At 35.6% G+C, this 26,654-nt stretch overlaps 2 protein-coding genes across 3 annotated transcripts; one reads left to right on the top strand and one right to left on the bottom strand.

Annotated features, from left to right (window-relative positions):
• Positions 1-6,015: 6,015 nt before the first annotated feature.
• LOC107864781 (ubiquitin-conjugating enzyme E2 5) lies at positions 6,016-17,990 on the top strand. The gene is made up of 6 exons (XM_016711210.2): positions 6,016-6,207; positions 6,714-6,793; positions 8,745-8,859; positions 8,962-9,014; positions 9,124-9,252; positions 17,657-17,990. Exons 1-6 carry the CDS (start codon positions 6,164-6,166, stop codon positions 17,785-17,787), a joined length of 552 nt encoding a protein of 183 aa, XP_016566696.1. The 5' UTR covers positions 6,016-6,163; the 3' UTR covers positions 17,788-17,990.
• Positions 17,991-19,324: 1,334 nt separating this feature from the next.
• On the bottom strand, positions 19,325-25,977 carry LOC107864790. Of its 2 annotated transcripts, none has more exons than XM_016711218.2 (3): positions 25,908-25,977; positions 25,113-25,621; positions 19,325-24,615 (listed from the first exon to the last, which is right to left on the bottom strand). In XM_016711218.2, the coding sequence occupies exon 3, from the start codon at positions 24,550-24,552 to the stop codon at positions 21,559-21,561; it is 2,994 nt and encodes a 997-aa protein (XP_016566704.2). In that variant the 5' UTR covers positions 24,553-24,615; positions 25,113-25,621; positions 25,908-25,977; the 3' UTR covers positions 19,325-21,558. The 2 variants fall into 2 exon arrangements, with proteins under 2 accessions (XP_016566704.2, XP_047270510.1); XM_047414554.1 differs by lacking the exon at positions 25,908-25,977 and adding an exon at positions 25,705-25,905.
• Between the last annotated feature and the right edge of the window lie 677 nt (positions 25,978-26,654).

The raw sequence follows: 26,654 nt of genomic DNA on the forward strand, positions 1-26,654 counted from the left end.
CCGGTGTGCCAAGTCATCTTTGGAAAATCTTTTTCGAAATGGTTTGACTCTAAAAACTGATCCACGAATAGAGATTCCGGCTAAGGAATTCTATTGACCGAGGGGAAGGTGTTAGGCACCCCTCGATCCCATGGTTCGACCACAGTCGCTTGATGGAGCATATCAACTAATTTGACATTGCAAATGTACAAAGCACATAAACATACAAAACAAGCAAACAAACAAATCACACAAAATTCAAAACAAACCAAAATAATGTTCAGTCCAAATTATACAATCCAAGATAAAAGAGGTGCTGAAATATGAAACCTATTCTATTCTAAATTAATCCTAAATTAAACTCCATCCGACGTTTCGGGCCTTGATCACGAGCCTCCTTTGCGTACATGCTACTTCGGGGCATTCCCTGGATAAATCAATACAAATCCTTCGGGGCATTCCTCGGCCAAATGAGTACAATTTAAACTTTTCGTGCAATAAAGTAGAAAGTACCATTCACGCACATATTCAAACACTCCAACAAATCGTTATTCATAAATTTGCCTACCCGGCCTACATTTGCCTACCAAGTTCCACGTATCACAATTCTATCATGTTCAACATTATCAATACATCAAAATTAATCAATATTCATTTTTCTTCATTTTTAATCCCCACCCTAATTCATTCTCAACCACGTGATTAACCCATTTCAATACATAATCCACCAATCGAGAATAACGAAAATTCACCAATCACGCTTAGCACATCACACACCCAAATGTCACCAACAATTCACATCAACAAACAAATCACGGTATCGAATCACACGCAATCACAATCACATAAGAATTAAATGAAAGAGAAGAAAGAATTGGACCTTAAATTTGAAGCTTTCAAACTCAATGTTATTCGAATAAAGAGAGTCCGCAACCGAAAACCTCGAGCCGAACCTTAACACCAACAATCCAACTCGACAAATAATGACCCGTTCACTGTCACTTTTCATGTCGTTACTGTTCACCGGTTACTGTTCACCGGCGCCCTTATTGTTATTGTTGTTGTTGTTGTTCTTGTGAGAAAGATTATTTTGTGATTGTTGTTATTGTGGAGAAGATGATGATCAAAGAATGAGCCTCCCCTTTTTCCCTATTAGAATTTTTCTTTTATAATGGGCATGATTTTGTTATGATGTGGAAATTTTGGTGGGTCCCCCATATATTCTTTCTTTGTCGATAAGAAAAAGGAGGGGGATCACATGGGTAGTTAGGGTGGTGATGGTGATGTGTCATTTTTAATAGGGAGAGGCTGTTAGAATAAGATAAAATTAGTTAGAAATTGTTATTTTTGTCTTTTTGTGAAGGGGTTATCACACGGGTGAAGGGATACACTAAGACGAGGGTAAAATGATAAGAATGCTTTCGGAGAGGGACAAAATTATGTGTCTACAATAATCACATATATATTTTACCACCAAAATTTTTAAGTGGTTGTTGGATCGTCATTTTTTGCGTTTGATTTTTGTATTAAATTGGGTCGAGGCTATTTATTCTTCAACTGTGTCCAAAGAAGGAATAAGCAAGGAAAGGTGAAGAGAAAGTGAGAATGACATTGGTAAGCAAGAGTTTAAACTTTGAAGTGTTTTTTTACCATTTTGCTACTTACCTCAAGTCTCAACACAATTATGAAGGAAAAAAAAAGTAAAATTTAAAAAGATATTAAGAAAACCGAGGACTCGTTTAAGTATAAAATTTCTTGATTTTTTTTCTGAAATTATTTTTCATATATATATAAACAGAAAGCGGAGATAAGGGACCCTTTTTTTAATTTATAGGCTTATGAAATTAGTCTTGCAAAATAATTACAAACATCATAGGTGCTTCCAACAACATCGACATTACAAATGCCAATATTTATGCCTAAGTGACGTACTTATATAAATGAACTCTAATTTTAAATGTCATTAAACAAATCTAGTGTTAAAAGTTTTAAAGAAAATCAAATGTGTTTAAAATTAGAAAAGTATTAAATTAATCAATCCGGTCAAAAAGGGATTGATTTTTTGGAAAAGGTACTTTTAATGGGCTCACCATTTCTCTAAAATTGAAATAATCAATCAAATATGTTTAATGTGATTTAAATTAGTTGAATTTTAAAATATTTATATAAGTTAAAAACATTGAAAGTACTCTAATTATGGTATACAATGTAAATAAGACAAATATTTATATAAAAAATTTAATCAACTTTAATAAAAAGAAAAATACATACATGCGGAAGAGAGAAAATTTGAAACTCTTACCATATTAATTTGGACTTATTAATTTGTAAATTATATTCTTCTTATCATATATTTTAGGAATTAATTATTATCATATGTTTCAGGATTTCTTAATTTTTAAATTGTATTATTCTCTTACCATATTTTTTAGGACTCTTTAATTATTGAGTTCTCCCAATACATCTTACCATATATTTTTAGGACTCCTTAAATTATTATCAATTTTATAAAAATAATGACACAATAATTGAAGATAAAAAGTGAATAGACGATTTTGTCTAAAGTGGGGTCTTTTAATGAAGGGTAAAATATTCAATCAATATTTTCAAGACCCTTCACACTTTTAATATATTATGGATTATAGATATAGATTATAGATATAGATTGTAGATATAGATTATAGATACTTTTAATTATTTTTCAACTCTTAAATATTAGAAGAAATAGTAAAACGACTATTTTGTCTAAAGTAAAGACTTTTAATTAAGGGCAAAAAGCTCAAATAATATTTTTAAGACCCTTCACACTTTTAATATATTATAGAATAGATTATAGATATAGATATGAAATAAATATGCATTATTTTTAACCTCCAGTTACATGTTTGATTGCAATTGAAATATAAAACATTAACATTTTTGTGGTGAAACAAACTTGTCAACCTTATTTTAAACTACAAGTTCTTCTTTGTATATGTGCTCTAAAAGCACAAAGTTAGTGAATTTTTAGTAGAAATTAGCTGGAGTGATTGACATTTATCCAATCGTAAACGTCGAGTGAAATTCAAAAATATTAGTGTGAATCAATCAATATTTTATAAAGAGGTAGCTTACATTAAAGTATCAAAATTATTAAACAAAATATAACAATTATTCTTCCCTCCCACCTCAACGTATTCTAACCAGTAATATTAGTAACAATATATTGAAGGAATTTTAATTGGTGCATATGATATTATGGAATTCCTACTTATTCAAACCTATAACTATACAAATGTGCATTACTATTCAATAAAAAGTATTTTAGATAGATATAAAAATTCAACCTACGTATAAAATATATGTTGGTAGAGAAATTTTCAAATTACTTCTGGTCCAAATGTATAAAACTATATTAGATGCAATGCTCGAGTTCAAAGTAGATTTATCTTAACTGTGAAGTAGATATTGGTAACGTTGAGTTTTTTCTTCCATTCACTTTCGACAACATCATACGCACTGTTATTCCATACTATCAACTCCCTTTTTTCACTTTTTAATATATTAGTATTAGTTTGTTATGTAATTAAGAAAATAGGATGATTAACTTGGATCAATACTGAATTTAGCAAAAGGAAAAAAAAAGGACATTAATCTAATCAACACTAAAATCATAAAGTAATAGCCTAATAATACAAAATTTGTTGCAAATATAAGTGAAAATACTTGAAAATAAATTGCTAAGAAATTACATATTTTTGGAACCCTCAAATAGAGAAAGAAAAAGGAGAGAAGATATATATAATCAATACAAAAACAAAATAATCAATACAAAAACCCAAAAAAAAATGAAGAAGAATACTTAAAAACACACATATTTTTATACTTTTGAATCAAACTACACCTAGCCAAAGCAGATTTTATACATTTTGCCTAATCAAGAAAATGAATTTTTAATGTGTCCATTAAAGTAGGTGATCTTAGACTTTTATAACTTAGCAAATAAATATGAATATACATTTAATTTCCACAAATTATCATGATGTAGCGGATATAATATTACACTCATAATAAAGATAATGATAAACAAATTCAATGTAATAAAAAAGAAAATCTGAAATTAAACTTAAAAATCACAAAACTATGTTGGAGATTCAATAACGAAAGTTACTTACAGACATTAAAAATATTGTGTTGTTCTTGATAAATAAAACCACATAATAGAAAAGAAAATCAGAACCTAAAAATTAAACAAAAAAATTATGTTAGAAACTCAATACAAACGCCACTTATAAACAAAAAGGACAATTTATTAGTATCACCAATGAAACTAACGTTAACATGAAATAACATTAAATAAACGATGTAAACTATAATAAAGAGCTACAAAATAAAAGTTAACAAATTATGCTTTCAAAAGAAAAATTGCTTCAAATTTAATGTACAATAACTATAGAACTCTATTGAAGCTTTTTTAAAAAATAAAAAAAATAAACAAACAAATAATAGGCATATATATAGAGACTTACAACCCACATGATCTATTAGGACTTCTTTTTGCCGTATGATCTCCAATTCTTCATAATTCAATAGGAATGAACAGTGGTAATTGTTTTTAATTCACGTGGAATAGAAATATAATTTGATACTACTAATTATGGTGAGAATTTAATGTTTGTTTTCAACTCGAACTTCAAAAACCTAAAAATAAACCGACTAATTGAGTAAAATAGGATTGTACCTAATTTAAATATTACGGTAATACAAACAAATATATTTAATACTATAAAGAAAGATTTTACTATAAATATATTTAATTATTTTTTAAATCTTAAATATTAGAAAAAAATGTGAAAAGACTATTTTGTCTAAACCAAAAACTTTTAATGAAGGGCAAAAAGTTCAATCAATATTTTTAAGGGCCTTCACACTTTTAATATATTATAGATAGATTATAGATATAGATTCATTTTCGACAGCAAAATTTCGACTTAATTGGAAATAATAACAATATCTTAGAGTATTGTATTTAGCTATTTTTATATGCAGCATTAACAATTATTATCATAACTTTTGAAACTCGATATTCACGAGGTTGTCTTTAATAAAATCTCCTCGACATAAAAAAAAGGTAAATTTAATTCAATTTTGTGTGTCTTGTAATTAATTTATAGCTATATTTGCCTTTACATTGTAATTAAATTATAATTATCTTTTATAATTACTTTGTCTCCAAGTCATTAGATACTATACCATACTGCCATTGATATTTCACCCTTCTAAATGGTAAATTGTTGAAAAAGTTATAAGGACTTATACATTGGAAGTAAAAAGTTTAAAATGAGAGAGGGTCAAAAGTGTAAAAGGTTGTTTAGGTCTACGTATTAAATTATTTCAAATTATAATTTTTAAATTAATTTATCTCACTTTAAAGATGAAATATAATAATTTTAAATTAAAGAAGATAAAATAGAAAATTTCACCTTATTCAGCGTACTAGAGTATCCTTAAAGATGGATTAGGTCGATACTATGTTTGATTGAGAGTATACACTAATATTTTCATTATTTACTTTTACTTGTCATTTTTTGACAAGACATATTTATTAAAAAAATAATAATTAGTATAGTAATTTTACCATATTATCCTATTAATTGACATTCAGTAATAGATATTGGAAAATGATTTAAAATATAAGTAATTAATGCTAAAAATAAAACGTAATTTTTTACTTCTAACTTTTATTAATTAATCAAAAATGACAAATAAAAGTAAAAATCAAATGAGGAAAATAGTTACAAGTAAATCCGAACGAATTTCTTTTCTTATCTTCCTAGGAGCTCTGACTCTTTCGCCCCATTGCCGACTCGAACTCATAATAATTCACTTTATCCCACGTACCAAACGACCCGAAAAAAGGTTATTAATAGAAGAAGGACTTAAAGGTTAAAAAAAATAGTAGAAGGACTCAAAAGCAAAAATTAGTCAAGTGAAAAAATAACACAAGAAGTCCCTCTTTTTAGTGAATTATGTCTGAAACCGCTCTATATATATTAAGAATTTCACTTTTCATTTTTCCTCCTCAGTTCTTCACAGCTATAAAAGCCGTACACTGAAATCCCATTAGCAGTGCAATCACTATTACTATTTCAATCTGTAAAAGCAAAAAGTTGAAAAAAAAGAAGAAAAAGAAAGAAAAGGAATCATGTCTTCCCCTAGCAAACGCAGAGAGATGGACTTGATGAAACTGTAAATTGGAACTCTAATTTACTTAAAATTTTAATTTTTATTTGATGGGTTGTTTTAGTTTTGTTTGAATTTAAGTGGGTATTCATTTTCTTGGAAAAAAATTAGACTAAAAAAATTTAACTTTTTTTTTTGTTGTTGATGGGTTGTTCTAATTTTATTGGAAAAATTTGGATGATGAGTGACTAAAAAAAATTATTTTCTTGTTGATGGATTGTTTTAGTTTTGTTTGAATTTCAGTGGGTATTCATTTCTTGGAAAAATTTAGATTAAAAAATTTACTTTTTTGTTGATGGGTTGTTTTAGTTTTGTTTAAGTGAAAAAAAATTTAGGATGATTAGTGAGCACAAATTTTATTTATTTATTTTTTGTTGATGGGTTGTTTAGTTTTGTTTAAGTGGGTCTTAATTTTCTTGGAAAAATTTAGACTAATTCTTTTTTGTTGTTGATGAGTTGTTTTAGTTTTGTTTTTGTTTAAGTGGGTATTGATTTTCTTGGAAAAATTTTAGGATGATGAGTGACTACAAAGTGGAGATGATCAATGATGGAATGCAAGAATTCTATGTGGAGTTTCATGGACCCAAAGAGAGTAAAAATTCTATTTATTTCCCATTTCTGAATACTTCTTTAGCTCATTTTTGTGATTTTTTTTTTCGGTGCAAATGTGTGTGTATTTATTTATTTTAATTAAATCTGAGCTAGAATTTGTTTTGATCCTTTATTGATCAGCTGTGTTTAGTTTATATGTTCTTGATTTAGCTGTAAAGATTGGAACTTCCACTAAAAAAAAAAAAAGGAAATGCATGTTGCTGTGAAGTTCAATTTTGCAACCAAAGACTTGCTTCTTTTGTGAACAGTTTGGTTCATTTTGTAGAGCACTGTCTATCCATCAACATTTTGAGCTGAGGGTCTATCTGAAACAGCCTCTCTTCCTTTTTAAGGAAGAGGTAAGGTTTGCATACACACTACCTCGTCAAACTCCACTTGTGGGATTACACGGGGTGTGTTGTTGTTGTTGTTGTTGTTTGTCAATCCATTAGCTGCGTTTCAATTCCAAACTAGTTGGTGTCGGCTATATGAATCCGTTATATTTGCTCCACTCTATTGATATGGCATTATTCATGTTGTAGGGAACTGATCACATTGATCTATGTTCACTTGCGAATTAGCGTTTTGGACTACATTCGGGACAAACAATTTAGGAGTTGTTTTCTTGCTTCTGGATTTGATGCTTTCTTAGTCAGCTGTGTTTAGTTTACATGCTCTTGATTTAGCTGTAAAGTTTGGGACTTTCACTAAAAAGAAGAAAAAGTATGTTGCTGTGAAGTTCAATTTTGCATCCAAAGACTTGCTTTTCTGTGAATAGTTTGGTTCATGTTGTAGAGCACTGTCAATTGATTAACTATGCTTCAATTCCGAACTAGTTGGGGTCATCTATATGAATCCGTTATATTTGCTCCACTCTATTCATATGATTTTATTTATTTTGTAGAGAACTGATCGCATTGATCTATGTTCACTTGCAAATTAGTGTTTTGGACAACATTCGAGAAAAATAATTTGGGAGTTGTTTTCTTGCTTCTGGCTTTGATCCTTTCTTAATCAGCTGTGTTTAGTTTATATGTTGTTGATTTAGCTGAAAAGATAGGGACTTTCAGTAAAAAGAAGACGAAGTATGTTGTTTTGAAGTTCAATTTTGCACCCAAAGACTTGCTTTTCTGTGAATAGTTTGGTTCATTTTGTAGATCGGTGTCAATCTATCAACTATGCTTCAATTCCAAACTAGTTGGGGTCAGCTATATGAATCCGTTGTATTTGCTCCACTCTATTCATATGATTTTATTAATGTTGAGAGAATTGATCACATTGATCTGTGTTAATTTGCAAATTAACATTTTGGACAACATTAGGCAAAAATAATTTGTTAGTTGTTTTCTTGCCTCTGGCTTTGATCCTTTCTTTGTCAGCTGTGTTTAGTTGATATGTTCTTGATTTAGCTGCAAGGATCGGGACTTTCACTAAAGAGAAGAAAAAGCATGTTGCTCTTAAGTTCAATTTTGCACTTAAAGACTTGCTTTTCTGGAAATAGTTTGGTTTGTGCTGTAGATCACTGTGAATCCATTAACTATGCTTCAATTCCGAGCTAGTTGGGGTCAGCTATATGAATCCGTTATATTTGCTCCATTCTATACATATGATTTTATTCATGTTGTCGAGAATTGATCACATCGATCTATGTTCACTTGTGCATTAGCGTTTTGGACAACATCTGGAAGAAAAATTGGGAGTTGTTTTCTTGCTGCTACTCAGTTTAGATTATGTTCAGATAGCAAAATAAGAACCCTGTTCTTGGTCTGAATCTTTTTAATGCCTCCAGCTTTCATGTATTTCATAGTTTACTGCACCTATAGTTATAAGTATGCAAGATTGTTGATTTTTCTGAATGAGGATTTAGTGTCGGCTGCTTGCTTATTGAGATCTGTTTTGGAAGTTTGATCACAAAATGACTGTCTTTGATTGTTTCTTGATGGTTACAATAGGTCCTTACCAGGAAGGTGTGTGGAAAGTGAGGGTAGAGCTCCCAGATGCCTATCCTTACAAGTCACCATCCATTGGTTTTGTTAACAAGATTTACCATCCAAACGTCGATGAGATGTGAGTGGTGCTGCAACCTATATTGCTTATTTGTTTCATATTTTGGCATGGAATTCGACACCTATAAAAAATCTTTATATAATCATGTTCTTTGAATTCCAGGTCAGGTTCAGTCTGCTTAGACGTTATCAATCAAACCTGGAGCCCCATGTTTGGTAGTTTGTCATTCTACAGTTCTCTGTGCTTTTAAGTTTCTTTTACTCCTTGTTTGAGTGATACTTTTGGGTTCAATAATTTATGTTTTACCTTTTTTCATTTTTGCAGATCTTGTAAATGTTTTTGAAGTGTTTCTTCCCCAACTCCTTCTGTATCCCAACCCATCAGATCCCCTGAATGGAGAGGCTGCAGCTCTCATGATGCGTGATCGTACTACTTATGATCAAAGGGTGAAAGGTAAAAACTTTCACATTGTCAATCTCGCACTTGTAGAGGATTTGACTCGCATGTGCCTTGAATATGGCATGCATTTTAGTTGCCTATCATCGATTGTTATATGCTGCTTAGGATGTGATGCAATGGTTTGATTGAGCGTGCTCGTCTGTTATATAGGAAGCTTCACCAGAAATTCTTATGTAGAAAATTTGGTGTTTACCATAAATCTTTTTAATTTAATTAAGGACATGTATATTTCTTTTAATTGAATACTTAGACGTTAGTATAGTGATTAAGTACGATATAGAAAATCTCTAGATTTAGAGAAGCTGTAGTTTGCCATAAAAGACATATGTTAGTAGCCATCAAGTCGAGTGGCCCTGGCAAAGCTCTTGTGCCTGATGAGTACGCTATGGCTTTCTATCAGTGCTCTTGGGGATTTATCAAGACAAATTTACTAGCAGTGATTTAGTGTTATCATCAGCGCTGCTGGAATGTAAGTCCTGCAATGCTCATTCATAGAACTTATCCCTAAGAAAAAGGGGCAATGGAGCTCTAGTACTATTAAACCAATTAGCTTGATGGGAGCATATACAAGATCAAAGCAAATGTTCCTACAGAAAGGCTGAAAAGGAGTTATAGGGAAATTGATCTCAAATCAACAGAATGCTTTCATAAAGGGGAGGCAGATCACACATGCCTCACTCTTAGGTAATGAGGTTCTTGATGGACAATAAGGGAATGCTGGACTACTATGCAAAAACTAGATGTTGAGAAAGCTTTTGACCAATTGAGTTGGTCTTATCTCATCTCTGTACTCCGGCAAATGGGGTTTGGTGATAAGTGAATAAAGTGGGTCCTAATCAATAGGAACCCAGTAGGATTGTTCTCCCCACAAAGAGAACTAAGACAAGGTGACCCTTTTTTTTTTTACCTTTTTGGTTCATTTGAGCTATGGAAGGGCGGAGGAGAATGTTGGATAAGGCCAAACAACTGCATTGGCTAAATGGTTTTGATATTGGAAGGGATAGAGCAGTCAACATTTCGGATCTACTCTATGCAGATGACACATAGATTTTGAGCACCTAAGCGGCAAGCGCCATTTGTGATGTAAGGAAACATGTAGGTGTTTTGAGCATGTGGTCATGGGTGTAGGTCTTACTAAAAGAGACTTGGGATAAGAGTAAGTTGGGTTGTTGTTCTATTAGAGAAATGATGCTCACATGGTTGTTCATGTACCACTATGGAGGAGTTCGTTGGTGATAGTTTGTCTATGTAGAAACACTTATATATGGTGGTGAAAAAACAACAAAAACATACCTATTGTAATTTCACAAAGTAGGGTCTCGGGAGGGTAGGTGTATGCAAACCTTACTCCTGCCTTGGAGATAAAGAGAAATTGTTTTTGATAAACCTCAGGTCAAGGAAAATAGTTTAGAAAAGGAAATAATGCAAATGAAGAAGCCATGGCAAAATTCTATGGAAAGTATGACTAAACGTTCTTAACAGTAACTGCAACAAAATAATACGATAATAGATGTATAACAAAACGACAAATAGTAAAACAAGAAGTTATAGAAGTAATGCTATAAATACTAGTGTAGAATAATAAGTGAGACCATCTGCTAACCTACTACCCTATTGTGTCCTCCACAACCTCCTATCTAATGTCATGTCCTCTGTAGGCTGAAGCTGCTACATTCGATATGTCATGTATAATCACCTCTACGCAATACTTCTTAGAGGTTCGACCTACCTCTACCTCTCCTAAAACCATCCATAGTCCACCTCTCATGCCTTCGTACTGGGGCATCCGTGCATTTCCTTTGCACATGCTCAACCATCTCAGTCTTGCTTCTTGCATCTTGTCCTTCGTTAAAGCAACTCCCACCTTGTCTCAGATATCTTTGTTTCTAATCCAGCTCTTCTAGTATGCCCACATATTCATCTCAACATCCTCATTTTCACAAGTCATAGTTGGTCTAACCACCACCCTGTAGAACTTGCCTTTAAGTTTTGGTGACACCTCCTTAGCACACAAGACTCTAAACGTGAACCTCTATTTCATCCACCTTGCACCGATACGGTGTGTAGCATCATCGTCAATTTCCCCATTTCCTTGGATAATAGATCCAAGATACTTGAAACTATGTCTCTTTTAGATGGCCTGCGATATTGTGGTAAAAGTACTGCTTTCATCCCATTTTATGTGACATCCTTTCCTTTTTAATCCGTCCAATGAAAAATGTCACCTTACTGTAACTAGAAATGATTTAACTTTAAATTCTCCTTTTATCCTTAATAAAATGATTTATAGCCATCCCTCAGGGGCTGGCCTGGTGGTAATTGGCTTGAGCTTTGGGGTGCTCCCTTTCAAGGTCTCAAGTTCGATACCCACTGGGTGCAAATAATCTCTGAGGGCCATCGGACTGGGTGAAACCCTAAATTACCCGTGGTGCACTTGCGGGAAACTCCTTGCCGAGGGCCTGTGCACCCCTGGGATTAGTCGGCGCTCGAAGAGTCTCGGACACCCAGTGCAAGTAAAAAAAAATGATTTATAGCCATACAAATTTCTGAAGAGTGTTTTAGAAGTCTTCATTTTTTCTTAAATACCGTGCCAAGTCAAAGGATGTCACATAAAATGGGACAGATGGATTGTCTTTTTAATTAGTCCAATGCACTTCCAGGTGCACCTCAAAGGATGCATAGTCTTTTTTTTCGCAATGATTTGTTTGTTGATATCGGAAATAAGTGCACCCACTATCATGGATTTTGTGATGGGACATTGGAATAAGGTAAAATGATGTTAAGATATCTGAAAGGTACTGCTAATTTGAAGCGCAATAAATCTATTCGTGAGGGTAACAGAGAGAGTGGGAGCTTGGTTGACTTTCTCTCAGTTGACTGTTGTATCTCATTGTCTGCAAGGTTGGTAGGGGTAGCATTAGGATACTTTACATCCCGACTCTCAGGGTCTTGCATACAGTAGAAGAGTGAGGGAGTAATCCCCGCCCCTTCGTTAACCCCTTCTATTTGAGTATTGAACTTTCTTTTTACCTTTACCATGGTATCTGAGGTTGTTGAGTATGAATGCACTGTTTCCATTTTCACTGATAGCTGACATATTAGCTCCACAATTTTCTTTGGCCTTCTTGGTGCACCTTCCAACTCCCAATTGAACAACAATTAACTCAAGGGAGAAGGAGAACTCAAGCCAATACACAAGAAACCAAATTGAATCCACAATGTGATAACTCGATGACCAATCAAGCTAAGAAGATAAAAGAAGCAATTCGAGAATCCACCCTAATCACTCAATCTATGCTAACAATTGGAATTGAACCCAATTACTACTCTGACCTATAGTAACTAAATATCAAGTCTATTCAAGACAATTCAGCCATCCTAAATAACCTATTACAAAAATTGCCCAAAGTGACTATTTTAGTAATAACCCAATAGGGCCCTTCTTGATTTTCCAAATGGCATCTTGATTGCCCATGGCCTTGTGTATTTATTGCTCCATGGAGAAAGCTATCATTCATATGTGGAAGTCCCTCCTAATGCGCCCCAAGCTAACCATGGTCATATCAAAACTTCTTTTCTTTTTATTATGGCAAAATAGTTCGATGGACCCTTATACTATGTCCGTTTTGTAATGTGGACACTCCTACTTATATGTTTGTCATTTGGACCCTTGAACCCATTAAAAAACAACATTTTAAACCCCTCTGACGGTGTGTGTAACACAATCGTGCCACGTCAACTGCCACATCAACTTCCACATCATTTTTAAGTATTACATTAAATTTCATGCCCCATGTTAGCTGCCACGTCATTTTAGTATTACATTAAATTTCATATCATTTTTAAGCCTTTTTAAAATGTTACATAAAAAATTAAATATTAAAATAAATTTAATTAAATAACTTTTTTTATAAATTTTAGAAATTCTAATACACAAATACAATTAATTTTTATTTTAAATTTTCAACTATAAATTCTTATACACAAACGAAATAAATTTTTTAGTAATAAAATTAATTTAAAAATTCCAAATAATTAATAATATGTTAAATTATTAATCATTAATATTAAATAAAAGAATTATTTTTAAAAGTAACACTTATATTTCTTCTTCGTCTTCTCAAATCCACAATCACCATCACCACCATTTCCACCTCCCCCAACTAACCACCATGTCCACCTCCCCCAACTCACAACCATAGAAACAACAGTCCCCACCTCCCTCACGCCATTAACGATAAAAGAAAGTGGTAAAATAAGAGCATCATCCATTAATGATAAAAGAAACTGATAACAATGAGAGCATCATCCATTAACGATACCAATTTTCTCCCAACAAATTCTCAAAACACCAAGATTCAATTAACCCAGATCAACTTCTTCATCTCTTTAAAGCCCCGCAAAATTACCTAAACCATTTCTTTCAAAATCTTGATCTTTCACAAACTCATACTTTCACCCAAACACTCCTTAATGTTAAAGGTACAATTTACTTTACTGGTGTTGCGAAATTTGGATTTGTGGCTCAAAAAATCTCACAGACGCTTTGTCTTTGGGTATTAAATCTAGTTTTTTATTTCCTGTTGATGCGCTTCATGGAGGAATTGTTGAAGCTTGTGCCTTGTGCCAATGTGAAAAGGGTGTTTTTGATGTTACGTCAGTTAAGCCAAATTGTTTGATGGGTGTTTGTGATTTGAATGTGCATTTGCCTCAAAACTGATAATGGTGTTGCTGGGTTAATGGTGGTGGTGCTGCAATGGCTATGGCAGCCGGTAGAGGTAGGGGGCGTTAATGGTGGTGGTGGTGCTGCAATGACCATGGCAGCCGGTGGGGGTGGGGGACTGGTGGACGCTGATGGGGTAGGGGACTGGTGGATGGCGGTGGGGGTGCTGTCGGGGGAGGGGTTGGGGAGGGCCTTTTATTATTTTCTTTAAAAAATTTATTATTTTTTAAAAATATATTTAAATTTAAAATGTTGTAGTTGGAGGATTTTTTAATTTTTTTTAATTATTTTAATATAAAATTGGCCAACAGTTGACCCCCACTCGCTCCCCAGGCAAGTGACTACACTCTCCTTGTCCTAGTCAGCCATTTAATGCCACATAGGCAAAGTCAACGGTCAAAGGGTTTAAAATATAGTTTTTTAGTGGGTTTAGGGGTCCAGATGACAAACATGTAAGTAGAAGTGTCCACATTACAAAACGGACATAGTACAAGTGTCCACCGAATCATTTTGCCTTTTATTGTTGGTTTTAATTTTTAGCTTAGACTGGATTCAGGATAACATCCACAACCGCCTCCTTCAGAAAAGAATAAATGAGAATCATCCGAAAGCCAGATGATTATAACATTTCAAGTATCATTACATTTGAAGGATGCAGTAGCTATGATGTAGCAAATTGCTATCTTGTAGACGGAGTTAGCTGAACGTTTTTAATATATCTATTCCAAGTAACATGATCTATCTTTGTTGTCAGACATTGAAGGGTATAAAAAGATCAGTGCTACTTGTTTGAGACAGTTTACACAGGTGTAGTGGCGTAAGGATAATAATCGATTAAGGAACTGTATGACATGGGTGATATCTAGAGTTGCAGCAACTATAGGGGTATTAAGTTGTTAAGTCACACTATGAAGATTTGGGAGAGAGTGGTTGAGCGGAGGCTGAGGAGGGTCGTGTCCGTTTCGGGGAATCAGTTTGGATTTATGCCTGGTCGCTCGACGACAGAGGCAATCCACCTGGTAAGGAGATTGGTAGAGCGGTATAGAGAAAGGAAGATGGATTTACACATGGTGTTTATCGATCTAGAAAAGGCGTATGATAGAGTTCCGAGGAGTTTTTTTGGAGATGATTGGAGGTGAGAGGGGTTCCAGTGGCGTACATCAGAGCTATTAAGGACATGTACGATGGAGGGAAGACTTGGGTGAGGACGGCGGGAGGAGACTTAGAGCAGTTTTCGGTCGAGATAGGGTTGCATCAGGGACCGACTCTTAGTCCGTTCCTTTTTGCGGTGGTGATGGATGTGTGCCTTGGTGTATGTTATTTGCGGATGATGTAGTGCTGATTGATGAGACGCAGGGGGGTGTGAATGACTAATTGGAGGTCTTGAGGCAAACCTTTGAGTCTAAGGGGTTCATGTTGAGTAGGTCACAGATGGAATATTTGGAATGCAAGTTTAGTGACTTGAGGCAGGAGGACGAAGTGGTGGTGAGGTTGGACTCCCAGTACGTCTGTAAGAGGGACAGTTTTAAGTATCTTGGGTCTACGATTCAGGGGAATGGTGAGATTGACGAGGATGTCTCTAAGCGTATTGAAGCAGTATGGATGAAGTGGAGGCTCGTCTCGAGGGTGTTGTGTGATAAGAAGGTGCCCCTTAAGCTTAAAGGCAAATTCTATAGAGTGGCAGTCCGTCCAGCCATGTTGTATGGAGCGGAGTGTTGGTCAGTCAAGCGCCCCCTCATCCAAAAATTGAAGGTGGCGGAAATGAGAATGTTGCGTTGGATGTGTGGGCTTACTATAGGGGACAGAGTAAGGAATGAGATTATCCGGGAGAAGGTGGGAATGGCTTCGGTGGAGGACAAAATGCGGGAAGGAATATTGAGATGGTTTGGGCATGTGATGAGAAGGGGCGCGGATGCCCCAGTTCGTAGGTGTGAGAGGCTAGCTTTGGATGGCTTCAGGAGGGGTAGAGGTAGGCCGAACAAATACTGGAGGGAGGTGATTAGACATGACATGGAGCAGCTTCAGCTGACTGAGGACATGACCCTAGATATGAAGGTGTGGAGGGTGCGGATAAGAGTAGAAGGCTAGTGTGAGTGTGTGGGTTGTAGCATGCAGTTAGGAGAGATCTTGTGTAGCCGGGGAAATAACCTTAGGACTGTGTACATAGGTGGGTGCCCTTTTTCTTATGTCTTAGTTCCTATTTGTCTTATTTCGTGTCGCCAGTATTTTCTCATATTTCGTATTTCTACGATTACTAATTTTATCATTTCTTATTCCTGATTTTCTTTTATGTCACCCCTCACCCCTTATTTACTAGTCTTTATCTTGAGCCGGGGGTCTATCGGAAACAACCTCTCTACTTCTTCGGAGGTAGCGGTATGGACTGCGTACATCTTACCCTCCCCAGATCCCACTTTGTGGGAATACACTGGGTTTGTTGTTGTTGTATGACATGGAATTTGAAGGTAAGACTAGGATACCTAATGGAATGTTTAACCGAGAATTTGAGTGTAGTGCCGAAGGGCTGTTGGATGCTCTATAGAAGGGAGCAGAGTTACAGTATTTGTTGTAAATTGATTGCTTTTGTGGAGCCTGGAGGTATTTTCTACAGTATTTTGATGGCACGTGAAAATCTAGGCAGTTGCTGCATTTGTGTGGAGTAGTTAGAGGACAAGATGTAGTTTGAGAGGGGAAACAAAAGTAGAATCTACTTTTATTTATTAATCAGATGTTAGAGCAAGAGAGGCAATTTGAGTGTAAATGGGATATTTTACCATCTTGTTGCTTTTAGCTTAACTTTGCCCTTGTTGCCGATTTGCTCCTGTTCCTGTCACTCTTAGCTACTTAGCTACTGGCTCGAAAGCACAAATGGGAGGAACTCTTTCTTAAGTCCAAAAAGAAAGCTCAAATAACTTGTTTGATGTCATCTCTATCCAAGTCTTGTTTTGTGGGTCATCTTAGATATATTACATCTTTGGAAAAAGGTTCTATTTCTACCTTGAACAATACGCGAAAAGGCTAGACACACCCGAACATTAGGAGGGTCCTATTACCCCCCCCCCCCCCCCTCCAGACTAATTAAAATCGTATTTGTGACAATCTTAGTGCCTACGTGGCACACACGTGTGCCGACGTGAACCCTTGTGCCACGTAGGTACTAAGGTTGTCAAAAATACAGTTTTAATCAGTCCAGGGTTAATAGGACCCTCCTAAAGTCCGATGTGGCTCAATTTTTTCGCGTATAGTTTAAGGTGGAAATAGAGCATTTTCATTTTTCTCTACATCTTTTGTTCCCTTGACGTGTTGGGAAGTTTTGGGGACTATGTCTTCACTGTAACGTTTCTTGAATCATTAGAATACGGATTTGTACTTTGACAAAATCGACAGCTATCTTTTCCTCTGCATCTGTTGATTGCTTTCTATTTGTCCATTAGAAATATGGTATTCCTTATCCCGCCGGTACTTTATTTTGTCAAAGAATTTCAGTGATTGGATTGGGTGGATGCTGTTTATGCTCTTTACCTATTTTGTAGCTGGTTGCAAAAGTTTCGACTGCTCATAGTTTGCATTTCATGTATTAAAACCGTGTATGATTATGTGCCCACGTTTCCAGATTATCTAACTTTTTGCACCAGTTTATGTCGCCTCATTACTCATGGCCTAAATATTTCTCAGAGTATTGCGAGAAGTACGCGAAGAAAGAAGATGCTGGGGCTCCACCTGAAGAAAAATCCAGTGATGAAGAGGTGAGTGAAGCAGAATATGCCTCCACTGATGATGAAGTTGCTGGCAAAGCAGATCCTTAAGGGATTTGGCACATCATGGACAAATATTATAACTCTTCAATATCTGTACATGATGTCAAACTTCTCTTGTGATAAACCTATCTTGCCCATGGTTTACTTGAAGAAAATAGTTCTGTTTCTTCTTCTGTCAATTTTAATTGTACTGTTATTGTGATTACATTGTGTCCTGATTCCTTAAATGTCATCTGGATCTTTAAACTTAATTTGATTTCTGCACCTTTATCTTTCTAAATATGTAGATAAGAATTAAGAAGCAGTCTGTCGAGCGTAGAGTCTATCAGATACAACCTCTCTACGCCACAGTGGTACGGGTAAGGTACGCGTACGTGCTACCTTGTTCAGACCTCACTTATGGGATTACACTGGTATATTGTTGTTGTTGTAAGAATTAAGAAGTAGTATGACTAAGGGTACCCATTCGATACAAGTTCCAATGGAGCTTGTCACATTAATATTTGATGCATGTGGATGTCTACTTAAGACATGATCAAACTATCTCAAGCGACCTAACTGCACTTCTCATCGAATGGCATGACTTATAATTTTGTCAAGTATTGCAACATAGAGTTAAAACTTCTACAGTCCAAATCATTAATTCTTTGGAATCAACTAGGCACTATAGGTCCTGTATTCTCTCCCATATAAAAATATGTTGATTTGATTTCTCACGGATCAGTTTGAGCTAAATATCCATCCAAATTTTGATGGTTTAAAATGACCCGAGCTAATAAATGGACAAGTCAGTAATCAGCCCAAACTTGGTCAGAGATGGTTTCGTGGGCTAATTTTGTTACCTCTATTAATAGGTATTCTTGAATACATAAAGTTTTCTTGTGTAGAAGAAAATCCAGTGAGCACCTTTATATACAATATATACACCCAGGGAAACTGGATTGAAAGAAGAGAGGACTTGAGTCATTCCTCTCTGGAACAAATAATTGCAATGCAAAACTTTGATCATTTGGCGTGAGGTATAAGTAATCCAAGGGATAAGTAATCCCGGGATAAAATATAAAGATCAATTTATCCCATGTTTGGTTGGAGGAATTAATCAATGATGGGATAACTTATCCCATCATTTACACCATAGTGATGGGATAACTTCTCCCATATACATGGTGGGATAAGTTATCCCGGGATAACAATTTCCTAACCAAACGACTAACAGAACATTCACCAACTCATGATCTTCTTACCAATGTGATGTGATACATGGAATGCCTCATGTAATAGGTTGTGACCTTTACAGCGATAGCACGCCAACAAAGATCTTTCGATCAGAAAAGGGAAAAGAAAGAACCACGACGTAGGGGCAAAATGGACAAGAAAAGTACCAGACTTCGTATAGAAAGACAGAAGCTGACAATTTGTGAAGTCAAGATTAGCAGGAACATCCACCTGAGAACTCAAAATGGGCAATAAATCTGTCGCTAAGTGATGCAATCTCTACGTTTTTCTCTCTGTGGGATAAAAGAAGCATTCCGAGTATTCTACTGACTTGTGAAAATCAAGATGAATAGTTGAGCATACCTTTTGAACTTGTCCGAAAGCCTCATTGATCAAGATAGGCAGGAGGTAAATGCAAGAAGTAAAGTCCTAGGAAGGGGCACTGGCGGATCCAACAACAGGTTTGTCAGTTCAGCAGAAGCTAGTGCTTCAACGTCAAACCATATAGATATGCGTGAAAAACAAATATTGATAATGTACATTATTGATCCCAATCTCCCTACTCAAAACCCACAACATTTAAATTTGAATCTGCCACAGGTTACTGGAGTCTAGCCTTATTATGAATCTGCCACATGGGCTCTAGGGAAAGGCTGCCTGCTGGAGGAGCCGCTTCACTAAACTGGTGAGAAATAAAGTATGGAATTTCAAATTTGTATTTGGAAATAAACCATCATCTCAGGCATTCCACAGCTTGGATGTATACCGTTACAGGAATTTGCATGTTGTTTACACCAGGCACTGCTGCTGAAAAATGTGCTGCGCTTACTTACAGTGTTTCTTGAACGAGAATGCCATGTTTTCTGAATCTTTGACATTTTCAACAAGTACAGTAAAACTTCACACTGAAACTTTGAGGAAGTTATCTTTACGTAAGAATGAAAAAGCAGCGTCTTATCTTCAAACAAAAAGAAGTTCAGATATAGGAGATGCTAGATAAACACAAGAAGAATCCAGTACTCGTTATCTAACACAAGAAGAATCCAGTACTCATTATAAAAGGAAAAAACAACAATTTGACATCACTACCGTCTCTGAATCCAACAAAAAAACAGTTAGCAATGACTTTGAGAGTCCTTTACTTATTCAGCCTTCTTGACTTTATAATGTCTGGGGTTCGGACAGCATTAAATGTTGAAGCAATCTAGCGGGCTTGACTCGCCAAATTGTCCTATCAAAAAGTTCCTCACCCCAGCATTGAAAATCTAATCAGAAGAGATATAGTAGGACGGACCAGCTACCAAGAGCTAATTAAAGATGACTCAACCCGGTAAAAAACAGCAGCAAAGTCACAGATAAGGCACAAGACATCTTTTATCTAGGGACAAGTATAGACTTCAGTATCAAAGAGAATGAATGGACGACAAATGTAAAAACTTTCCTGTAGCCAAAGAAAAGAAAGCTAACAGAAGGGAATCTTTCCTTTTTAGCTAAGTCTGTGCATGAATAATGCAATTGGCACGGACGATTTTCGCTGAAACTTCAAAATATGACTCTTGAAATCTAGTCTTGATCATAATACTCGTTGGATTGAATTTCGCTTAAAGCTCGCCCCCTACAAAACCTAAGAAGCAGCTGCTTTTCAAGATGTCAGTGCATCTATACATCTTATCTGTAACTCTAGAGACATTTGAAGAGTAATACAAAGATATTCAACTGTTTTTAACTCCCAGGTTCAAAAATCTTTTAGTGCCACGAGTGAACTAAAGCATTTGGTCAACTAGCAAGACATCTCCAATTTGTGTGCTTTTGCTGATGTCATTTAATAAGTCTTGGAAACAGAGATGGCAATTATCTCAGAAGCATAGATAATAGTCACCAGAAACAATTATAAGGAATAGAAGCATATTGGAGCAAACTTTATGGCGTCAAAGTCTTACCTTGGCTCATTTTCAAGTGATAGGACTCCGACTTCTGACAGTTTTTTCCACTCCGAAATGTCTCAAGGTGCCAAATATCTTCTGCATATATCTAAGTCAGCCATGTTCTCACACTAACTGATCGGCTGCATGAGGTTCTTGAAGCAACTGAATTATACAATTCTGGTTTCTGTGATAGAAAAAAGTATTTCTTCCTTTTGCAGGTAGCTGTAAGAACCTAAGAAAGTAACGAGCAATATGGAGTCTGAAGTTTAAGCTATATGCAAGTTTTTTCTAAGTCCTTTTGGAAAGCAATCTTCTTTCTTCTTTTTTTTCCTTTTGAAGAGGATAATGATATTAAATCTTCCACATATGAAATACATAACCATTAAGAGCTTACAGTGGCTGATTTACTCTATTGCCATACCCTGTTCATAGAAGAAAGATCTTACAAACAGCAAGCGGAAGCAGAAGACATCATATGAACCATCAACAATAAATAGGAAGCAGGATAAGAACGGCAACATCAAAAACAAAAGTAGAAATGAAATTAGCATATCTAAAAGACATGGAAAGAATTTGAATAAGATGTATGGCTACTCATTAATATAAAAAATTCTATCCTTTGAACTATTAAACCAGCTTATTCCGTTAACTTTCTATAAATCTAACTAAACTACAATAATTAACTTCTATTTGATGTATGATTTTGAACACTAGCAAGGAGTCTTGTAAGTTTACTGAGCGTTTCATGAGCAGATATGGTGTCTGGATGATCCTCGCCGCAGATTGAAGTTCTAATGAAAATAGCCTTCCTGATTAAATCATCACCAATATGAAACTGCCCACCCCTTAACATTAGCTTTGCCCTGATTTCGAGCACCGTAGCTCTTGATAAAGCAAGTTCCTGCCAAAGGCAAGGGTTTAATTGGGCACTTGTCTGGATAGGTTTCCAACAAAGTGATTTATCCAACCACTTGTCAACAGGCGTGACAAAAGCTTGATCTGCCGCTTCTAATGCATCTGTACAACGCCGTAGAAGTTCTAAAGCAGGTGCACACCGTGAGAATGTAATAAATGTTCGAATGGCAAGTGGTAGAATCACTTCTTTCACGAGAAACAACAATTCGGAAACTTTAAGCTCAACTATCATGGGGTCACTCCCAAATCCAAAGTGCAAAAAGCATGCCGCCCATATGTGCTCAGAGTGCTGGGCTATTAAACCTCGAGTAATAACAGCTTGTACTGTGGCTTGTGCAACTCCAGTGACCCCTCTTTTTCGAGCATACATTTTGATAAGCTGGTGGAACTGTATGTAGCCTTCCTTTCTACAAGTCCTTGCAATGTTGAATCTCAACAAAAGAGAAGATGCTTCTGCCTCTGATTTCCTAGCATATGATGATGTGAAACCACAAGTTAAAGAACATAAAACTTTCTTCAACATCCTCCGGCGTGGGTATTTTTCTGGTATCTTGTGAGCAGCCAGAGCTAATAGAGAAACTGGAATAGGTGATGGAGCAAACCAACCGCTTGCGAGAACCATTCTTGTTGCTAGACTTCTTGGTCCATCAGCATGGTCAAATATCGAGAAACAAACTTCAAAAAGTTGCAAAAGGAAATTGTTTCGCCTTAGTGGATGGTTTTCCCGACGAATAGAAATTATTTCCTTCAAAGGCATACGATTGATGGTATCCAAGAGCCTACTAGGAGTTATAGGAAGTTCAGAAAGAATTGCTCCAACAATGGCAAGGCCAAGCGTCAGTCTTTTAAGTTTTTCCTCAATAACTCGCAAGGCATCAATTTCAGCAATCGGATAATCCTTCACCGCACCCTGCATCAAAGACATTGCCTCAATCTCTGACAGATAATTGAGTTTGATAGGATCCATATTCATCACCCGAGAGAGGCGCGTGGATATGAGAACATGTGTTTCACCCCCAAAACGGGGAAGCAGATCCATTATAAGTTTGTGGTCCCACCAGTCCTTTTCACTCTCCAGGTTATCAATTATCAGCAAGAATGGAATGTCTCGCATGAGTTCTTTCCTAACCCTAGACACAGCAGCCTCTTCTTGTTCCTCAAAGCTCTTTATCCTGCTTTTATCAGGTGAGCTTTCTACCCCGACATCAACTTCTAAAAACGACCACAAGTTCAAGTAGTTTTGTCGAATGTATCTGCTTTCACCTCCAACCCAAAGGACCATTTTGTAGCGCTGGTGGTATTGATACGCATACTCAAGCAGTAGATCTGTCTTGCCAATTCCTGGTTCCCCAGATACACAAGCAATGCCCTTTCCATATACAACTTTCAAGGATTTGCTTCGCCTTCCATGCTTCTTAGAGTTCCTCAGCTTTGGTGTATGCTGTTGGGAATGGGAAACTTCAGCATTTAGCATTTCAATTTCTTTCTCAGATTCTTTCCATGTCACTGGCTCTTTCCCTTTCCTTTTGTTGTCACTGGGCTGCTCAAACCGTTTTTCGTTGATTGAGTTACTCCGACTCCAACCAATTGTCAAATTCTTTCTCTTGGGTCTAGCCTTTAGTTCAATATAGTCTTTCTCTGCATCCCCACTAACATCACCAAAAAGCCGGAACTCAAGCTCAGATAGCTCCTTCTTTCTGCCGACAAAATTCTCATTTCGAGGGAAAGGAAACTCCTCTTTTTCTGCCTTCTCCCTCCACTTGGACAGTCTGTCCACTACACTTCGCCTCCCTAACCTTAAGGCCAATAGAGTTACAGCCCTCAATATGCATTCCCTCCACTTGCCATCATGAGCCTCTAGCTTCCACTCATCGACACGCAAAAGTCCACTGACAGCATCTCTCCACTCCTTCTCCAGTCCCCCATAAATAAGCCAAAGTTCACCACCATGTTTTTCCCAGTGCTCTCCTCTTCTCTCAATTATATCTCGAACAAGGCAATCCTCTGGACGCAGATCGAAGTACACTGGCACCAAATTCTTTTTGCTAGAGAAGAAGCGCAGCTCCTCTATGGTATACGGATTCCTGAATGATTTCTTCGTTAAGATCACAACTCCGAATGTACAAGCATCCATTACTCTCTCAACCATGCCATGCTTTCTAGAATTTCGGCACCTTGATCTGTCAGTAACGAAGCAACTAAGCCCTTGGATTTCTAACTCAGCACGGAGCCAATTCATGAATCTGAGCAGTAAAGGTTTGCGACCATGAAAACCAATGTACACATCACAGCTCCTCACTCTGTTGGATAGGGAGGACGTGGATGTTGGAGTAACACAAGTTTCCTGTGTCCTTCCACTCTTTTTCTGCTTGCCTCTAGGTCGCAAATATTCATGTTCAGGGACAACATTATAACTTGCTATAGTACTCTTAGAAATTGACGTCGAAGAAGATACAAAATCCAACTTCTGTAGATCATTCGGAGCACTAGTTAATGCAACAGGATAAGCATCTGACAATCTAGCATTTGCAAATGATTCTGGACCTAGAATGCCAGAACTAGCATCTAATGCACCAGAGGTAACATCACTATCACGAAATGGATTGTCCGAGCATGCTGATACCAGGGACTTGGGTGATCTAGGAGAGAAGAATGGCGACTGGTTCGCTGAAAAGAAAGTCGATGATGAAGAAGAAAGGTTTCTCGACGTCGTGCTTGGTAATGAGCCAAATCTGGAGCTTTCTTCCCGGAGATCCATATCTAAAACTACTCACTCCCATTCACAAGAAAATTTCATGCATTCCGGGAAAACCGATAACTTCTGAAATCGAAAAATATCAAAATGTCAGTGAAGGAACATCCTCCATTCATAAAACTGCTAATTGTATACAGACACTAGCACAAAGGAAAGCTTAGGGCAGCTAATTTTTCAACTAGGTTTCTCAAAATGATATACCTTTATTCCTCAAAATGAATAATCTCTATATACAACAAAAAAGAAAAAGCAGGATACCATACTGAAAAAAGTGAATTAGTTAAAGTTAATACCATATCTAGATTGACATAAAAGCATTAATGACTTTTACTATTTTGTCATTTGACTATATAATCCACATTAAGCAAACTAAGAAAGATAATTAATGCTACATTATACTAACAGAAAACCTAGAAAGGAAAACAAAGAACCTTACTAAATCTGCAGCAACAGATCTGGAAAAGAATTTATAACCACAAAGTATTTTCTTGAAAAGCTCATTTTGCACAATTCAATAATGCAAACCTCTCAGTTTTACAAGAACTCAGATCCAATATACTTACTTGAATAAAATTTAGCAATGATGGTGTCCAAAGATTCAATCTTTTTCACTTCAATCACCACAAAATGTCCCAAAGATTCACTCTTTCTCACTTCAATCACAACACAAAATGTCCCAAAAATTCCAATCTTTTCACTTCAATCACCACAAAATGTCCCAAAGATTTTATCTTTTTCACTTCAATCACCACAAAATGTCCCAAAGATTTTATCTTTTTCACTTCAATCACCACAAAATGTCCAAACACTCAAATCTTTTTTACTTCAATCACCTCAAAATGTCAAAAGATTCAATCTTTTTCACTCCAATCACCACAAAATGTCCCAAACACTCAAATCTTTTTTACTTCAATCACCTCAAAATGTCAAAAGATTCAACCTTTTTCACTTCAAACACCACAAAATATCCAAAGACTCAATCTTTTTCCCTTCAATTAACACAAAGGAGCATTATTTGGAACCAATAATAAAGAGACCTAAGTGGCATCCAACAATCAATACCTTCTTGAACCTGTCAAAACAACATTAAACAATAAATATTCAAACAAATCTACTAACCAACAAAAAAAATATTTTAAAATGTATAATACATACATGTACACAAACACAAACACATAATACATATTTGGACATGGATCAACAAGTCACATAGAGGAAACTAAGTTCAATATTAGCAATACACATCACCATAAAAGAGAAAGAGACCTAAGTTTGAAAATTATAGGGGAGACAAAAGAGTAAAGATTTGATTGATGAGGAAAATGAAAGGAGGGAATGAATAGGAAAAATGGATTTACCTTTTCAAGAATAATAATAACTACTAAAAGGAAAAGGGTTCAATGTTGTTGGGATGACAATGAAGCTGTTTGTTTCCTTATATATTATTCTTCCTTTTTCCCTTTCTTTGTTTTCTATTACTCTCTCCTATATAAATTTCGATTAATATTTTATTACTTTCATTTTTCATGAGATTATAACAACAATAACATATCCAGTATATTCTCACATAGTGAAGCATGAAAAGGATAAAGTGTACTTAGATCATATCATTACCTTAGAAGGCTATTTCTGATAGACCCTCAGTTTAGGGCCGATAACAATATAACAAACACAAAAGAGAAGTGCATAAAAGCTAGTACGGTATACAAAACAAACTAACAGCATAATAAATACAAAAGATAAATGTATATAAACTAGTACGATATGCAAGATAAACTAACATCACCAGCCACAAGTTAATGCTACAGTCACGACACCGCAAATAAAAAACTCCAAACACAAAATAACACTCCCCAATATAAAAAGTCTTGAAATAGTATGGAAATTTAAAGTTCACTTTTGAAAAAGTAAAAATAACAACTAATTTAAAACGAGGAAGTACTTACTCCTCCGTTTTATATTAGTTGGTCCCTATTAATTTAGCATATCCATTAATAAAATATTAATTAGAGATTATTTTATCAAATTAGTCTTATTAATTATGTTTTAAAATATAAATTTAAATAAATACAATCTGTTTAGTCATTTAATGTTAAGAATAATAT

The sequence above is a fragment of the Capsicum annuum genome, chromosome 1 (assembly GCF_002878395.1).
Source record: "Capsicum annuum cultivar UCD-10X-F1 chromosome 1, UCD10Xv1.1, whole genome shotgun sequence".
NCBI classification, from domain to species: Eukaryota; Viridiplantae; Streptophyta; class Magnoliopsida; order Solanales; family Solanaceae; genus Capsicum; species Capsicum annuum.